Source organism: Wickerhamomyces ciferrii, contig 00074 (assembly GCF_000313485.1).
Source record: "Wickerhamomyces ciferrii WGS project CAIF00000000 data, strain NRRL Y-1031 F-60-10, contig 00074, whole genome shotgun sequence".
Taxonomy (NCBI): domain Eukaryota; kingdom Fungi; phylum Ascomycota; class Saccharomycetes; order Phaffomycetales; family Wickerhamomycetaceae; genus Hansenula; species Hansenula ciferrii.
In genome coordinates this window covers 46,666-53,404 of record NW_011887666.1, presented here as the reverse complement: position 1 = coordinate 53,404, position 6,739 = coordinate 46,666, and the positions used below count along the sequence as shown (strand labels likewise).

Here is a 6,739-nt window from a genome sequence, read left to right as displayed (position 1 = left end):
ATCACATAAACTATTAATCTTTCAAATGACTTTTAAATTCACCTAGTTTAAGTTGACTGGATACTACCTTGATACTTACCAAAACCCAACATGATTATTGAGCTCCAATACATTGAAATAAATACAAAACGATGAAATTAATATCAAACGAGAAATAATAGACCTGAATCAAGCGGAACAGGATCAACCAATATCCATAGCGAAGAATTACACACCGTCTTCCACAAGATCAACGTTAATAAAGAAAAGTTCATACTTATATAAATTTTGAAAGGAAAAAGGATTTTTCTTTGTTTTTATATTGACCCCCACTATTTCCCCTTGATTTTGTGGAAGGATTCGGGATCCAACATCATGGTCTTGATGTCTTGATTGGAAAATATCAAACAAAGAGTAAATATAGATTAGATTTGATCAAGTTGAATCACGGGGTGCATACGGTGCTACAATTGATAGATAATGTATGAAAGCAACATGTAATCAATTTAAAAGATTTCATCAAAAGAATATCCACAATATTTAAAGTTTATTATCAGCTTGATTACCACCAAACCAGTATTAAAACCTTTCATATTTCTATGATTTTGAGGTTTCTTCTGATTCCTTTGATTCTTGTTGTTGTTGTTTTGGCTTGGTTGGTCTACACCAAGTTGGTTTAGAATGTTTAATATCTGAAGCATCTTCATTTGAAGCAGCAGTAGCACCACCTAAAGTTGGCCAAAGATCTTGATTAGATTGTTCATAATTTTGTATAATAACAGTTGAAGTTGGATTCTTAGCCTTATGTTCTTCTCTTGCTAATTCTTCATATTGTCTAGCTTTTTCAGCTATGAATTCGTCTTCATCGTTAAGCTTCAATAATTGTTCAAGTGTAATACCCATTTTGTTTAATGTTTGTATAGTTATTTGTATTTATTTGTAGTATTTGAAAAAAGATGATAAAGAAAATTAAATTCAAGCTTAGACAATATATTGATCTTTTTTATACTTTTTGAAAGAGTTTGATTCTCATTTAATAACTTATTCATTATACTCAATAATCAATTATCTGTTCGTCACTGGATTATAGAAATTTCTTCTCCTGAAAACAACTCAATGATCAAATGATAGCTCTATGAAATTTTGATTCATTTGTTTATGACAACAACTGAATCCTGGACGCTTGAACTTCTCATTATAGCTGTGTAATATAAGTAGTTTTAAAAAGGAGTGGATACTTTTTTTATATAATAGTTTTCAAGATTCCCCTTTATGCATGTTTCTGTAATAGAATGCTGGAGAATTTTACGAATATAAAATACATACGTACGAAATTCGAATAGATCAAGCTACAAAGTATCAAAGTTAAAGAGAGTAAAACAATCATCATAATTAATCATAAAATCTATAATTTCAAAATAATATGATTAGGCTGATTTGATTGAGTGTATGTGAATTTAGTATATAAGAATATCTCATGATTTAATCATGTACGAATTCTTATTGAATTTCATTCTTATTGAACTATATAATTACTTACCTTGAGTTGAATATATCGAATATTCATGAATCTTGAACTCAATCAAAAATATGGCAAGAAAAAACTTAGATAGAAGAAACCAAATTGCAGGAACACAAGATGATTATAAGTTAAAATTTAGATACCCAACATGATATGATCAGCTATTCAGTTAATCAGATCAACAAATACTGCCTTGTATAGTATTCAAAAACCAAAATAAATTGTAAGAATCCATCATGTTGTTATATATAACATTCAAACAAAAGATGATAGAAGAGATAATTAAAAAGTGGGAACTCCATGAGTTTATATAATAATCAAAATAATAATTAGCCGCCGTGATAAAGTTACAAAATCTCAAAATTTCCACTAAATTAAGTAACAACGAAAGAGATCAGTTAATAATAGCCAATCAACAATTATTAATCATATGATTATACTTAGTATTATCAATTATATCTTATCCCATTTGTTCACGTAGAGCTAGGTGAATCTTCTAATCTGAACGATTACTTTGATCTGAAACCATGCAATTATTGTCATTTTTATATAGTAATTTAAAAATCAGCCGCTGTATAAAACATCGAACTGATCAGTTGAAAACCTGACGTACATGGAAGATTTCATCATAGATTGAACCATATAATATCGAGTCGTAGTACAAAAATCATCAACGATCCAACTCTACAAGACAATTAACGGAAAATGAAAGATTGTGATAATTAGCTTAAGACTTGATGGCTATATAAAAGACTTTATCAGAGATCAAGAAGTTGAACAAGAGTTATGTGATACGAAATTAGCGCCTATTATTATGCTGTATAAGACTTCGATCAAATATATAGAACTTTACAAGAACACATTTAATGAAAAAGATGAAATTTAATCATTATATTATTGTTGACTCTATGATTAAACAAGTCATTAAATTATATATGGATAATGGAGTTGGATCTGATTGATGTAGAATCAATGACTTATTAAATCATATGATCATTACATTTCAAATACCAATCATCTGGTCGAAATATTTACCAATTAGCTGTATTGAGAAATTAACTTTAAGGCTTAAAAGATGAATTTGATCAAATCAATATTAGCTGTCAACCCAAAGTTGTAAGAAATCCCAGGCAGATAATCCAAGAACAAAATTGTTAATGAAAAAACACATAGATGTTGTTTTTTTTTTCACTAATAATGGTTTGCAAAAATTAAGCTAAGAAAGAAATTTCAGGATCCTTTCTCCCCTTTATATACTGAAATTTTCGCGTACATAATCAAATATTTGTGCCTGTAATTAGGTATGCGTAATGATTCTACAAGAACTACATCGACTGGAAACTACTTGAACTAGAAGAATCATAGAAATGTAAACACACAAAGAAACCCATTTTGCCTCATCTATATTTCCAAAATGAAGTAACAAAAAGATTCTCATGTGATGTATATTAGTGATTTGTTTTAATTGAATTGTTCATGTATCAATCATTTTGAAAGATTGTATAACAAGGGTTAAGCAAATCATATAAGGTATCAAAATTCATACCAGTCAGTGTATACACACCCTAGAGCTAACGGATTGATTGAAACTCGGAACAGAATGTTTAAAAAGTTCTTAAAAGATATAATGTCTCTTTTCGTAGTCTTATAAATTGTATAATTTAAGATGATCCTTAAATTTTGAATTTTTTTTTCAAAAAGCTTAAAATTATTTCGCACCCCTAGCATGATATTGACAACGTCGAATATTATTCTTAATAAACAGCACGTCCACTAGAATTTGATTCTTACAAATTAGTATATTTCAATCTACATCATATATACTAAACCATTGATCTAGTCTAGTATGAAGAGTCATCCTATTCAACTCTACAATAACCATTTTAACTCTACAATAAGCATCAACTTCAATTAAAAGAACTTTATTTCAAAATCATCAAGTCTTATCAATCATCTTGTTCAAACAATTTAAATAAAACAATGATTTCCTTCAACATATATTAAAAAGACATTATCATAAACTAATCACTTAAACTATTAATCTTTCAAATGACCTTTGAATCCATATCTAATAAATTGACTCAATATTATCTTAATACTCACCAAATACCAAATAATTGAATATGGATCCAGAAAAAGAGCGCCGAGCTACCATTAGATCATTATGTAAACACACCAAAGATTACTGGGGTAAGCTTTTTGTAAACATATCTCAAGAAAAGTTCAAGTTGATACTATATAAATTGATTGAAAAACGGATTTTTCTATGGTTTTTATATTTGATAAAATTCCCCACCTCCCCTATCACCAATCACCCTTGGAATTTTAAGGAACAAATTGAGATCTTGGCTAGATAAAATTGAATCAATCAAGTTTGATAATGGAGGTACTGAATTACTAGAATTACTGAAAATTAATTAGCCGCTGAGATATTTGAAGATCTATAATGATTGATTTAATTTAGATTACATTCTTAGATCTAAAATAATTTATGATATTGATCAAATTGAATATTTACAGAACAAGAATATGTTTATAAAGTGAAAATCTACAGAATAACTATAATTATCATAATCAATCATTAATATTATCAATCATCTTCAAAAGGTTAACTAAGAAGAATAGATGTGATAAATCAACAATCTGTATATTTAAATATATCAATCATTCAATGAACTGAATATGTAATAATAAACGATCAAGAAGAGGAAAATATAAATATCTAAATGAAGTAAATCTAATATTACTTTATTTGTGGATCTAGAGCTAAACAAAATTAATAACATTATATTGCATGCAGAGAGTCAGCTAACAACAGAAGAAATTAACTCGCTGAAAAATTTTTATCCAAAAATTTCAAATATCATGATATATATAAAAAGTTCTGAACAATTATGTTAAGCGCTATAGATCAAAATGTGGATTCTTCTTACCTTTTATATTTTTCATGTTTTTGTGATTTCCCCCTCATGCATGATTCTGTAAAATAGAATTTGTTAGAAGAATTTTACGAATATACTAATTCAGAAGTATTACAATCAGCTACAGCATAGATCAAGATTGAGAAAAATGGTTAAACCAATTATGTATTAATCATGTAATCTATTATTTCAAAATCATATGAACAAACAAACTTGTTTAAGTGTAAATGAATCTAGTATGTAAAATAAGAACGTCTTATTATATCATGTCATCTTAATCCAACATGGTATGAATTCTTATTGAACTTTCATTAACTTCTTGTTTTACTATTATTACTTACCTTGAATCATATCAAATTTATTCCACAAAATGGAAGGTAAAATTCACCTAGCGCCAGTTCCCGTGAAAAGGCAACCCTCCTTCAGACCAGCTATCCAACTATACGTCAGCTTTATGAACAAAGCCAGGCGCTCTCAATCAGTAACAATCAATATAAGAATTAATTGAGTTATAACATTGAAATGAATTTGAAATGTACTGAATAATTTTGAAAAGAGGCCGGAATTCCATGGGTTTATATATTATACGTCTAGCGCAGTGTAATTAAAATTAGCCGCCGTGATAAAATTATACAAAATTGATTATTATATAAGAACATTTCAATACCTACAATATTGAATAACAATTATATACTAGTGTTCAATCATGATGATCTCACAATATAATATCATCCAGTTCATAGTTGCAACTAGCTATTAGATCACACTTGATTCATGTATATAGTTTTTCCAATCCTCGGTTTACTTCGATCTGAATTCAATATGGAATCATTGAATGTTATGAATTAGCCGCTGTATAAAATAACATAAACAATCAAGAAACAATGGCTATATCTATATGAAAGAGTTTGTTTAATATATGTATAACGATAAGATGTGGGTGGTATGTGGTATACCATATAAAGCAATTGATTAAAGATACTCTACAATTAAAGCTATTAAAGATAAGATAATCATTATATTAAAAACACTTTTGTGATTAAAAATCATGGATCATAATATATGGATTATAATTGAATTTTGAATCTGATTTAAGTAAAGACAATAAATTATATGTGAATTCATATAATCAAAACATCACAGATCTAACTGGTAAGTTCTTATTGAAAAGAAGAATCTATCTTTGAGTTTCCAATAGGAAGAATTTAGCTGGATTAATTATCATAACAATTCTAATCTGGTCAAATAACGGTTGGTGAAAATACAATAACTAAGATGAATTCTTTACTTTTTGTGGATCTTCAATCTTCCTTTTATACTTTTTTTTTTTTTAATTTTATCATCAGATCAAATTAGCTTCACCGAGATCTCGTCAAATAAATTTTCGAACAAACACCATTAAATTCATATTAATTATAATATTATAATATAGCGCTATACGCTAGATACCTTAAGGTTCCAATTCATGAATATCCATACTTAGAAACATTATGCTATGGTCACCATAGAAAAATATTGTTGTGTCCTAGACTGATCACTTGTATCTGTCGAAGTATTAATCAATAGTAACACTGTAACACCATGGATTGCAATATTCAAAACTACTTAAGCACCGACTTTATAGGAAAGAAATGTAAACACATGAGAGATACCAATGTCTCGTCTGTATTTCAAAATGAAGTAACAAAAGAACTCACATGTGACGTGTATATTATTTGTATTAATTGAGCTATATCATGTATCAATCAATTTGAACGATTGAATAACGTGGATACTCAATCATAGGAGTCATCAAGCACACAAAAATAGCTGCTAATCATCATATATCCAGTGGAATATCTGAAGCTTTCCACAAAGCCCTTTAACGTAAAGATCCTCAAAAAGAGTTATATACCGACGGTTTTTGTAATCTAATTGATCCTTAAAAAAATTTCAAATTCACGACACTAATTCCGCACCTCTTGATGGTAACGAGATTTTTTAATAATCATAGATATAGTACTATCTAATTTGATTCTTAACAAACGTGTCTTTCAATCTACACCATTCTCAAATCTACAATAACGTCATTAACTTAAAGCTCAAAAGTTTTATTCCAAAAAATCATATCAAGTCTTATCAATCATCTTGTTCAAACAATATAAATAAAACAATGATTTCCTTCAACAACATATATTTAAAAAAACATCATCATAAACTAATCACATAAACTATTAATCTTTCAAATGAATTTCAAACCCAATCTAATAAATTGACTTTCAATACAGTATCTTGATACTCACCATGGAAACCAATATATTAAGAAATAAACTAATTC

General features: G+C 28.0%; 1 protein-coding gene across 1 annotated transcript; it reads right to left on the bottom strand.

Moving 5' to 3' along the window:
• Positions 1 to 576: 576 nt before the first annotated feature.
• On the bottom strand, positions 577 to 882 carry BN7_2824 (uncharacterized protein; the record flags this gene model as incomplete). Its single annotated transcript, XM_011276584.1, has 1 exon — positions 577 to 882. One exon carries the CDS (start codon positions 880 to 882, stop codon positions 577 to 579), a length of 306 nt encoding a protein of 101 aa, XP_011274886.1.
• Between the last annotated feature and the right edge of the window lie 5,857 nt (positions 883 to 6,739).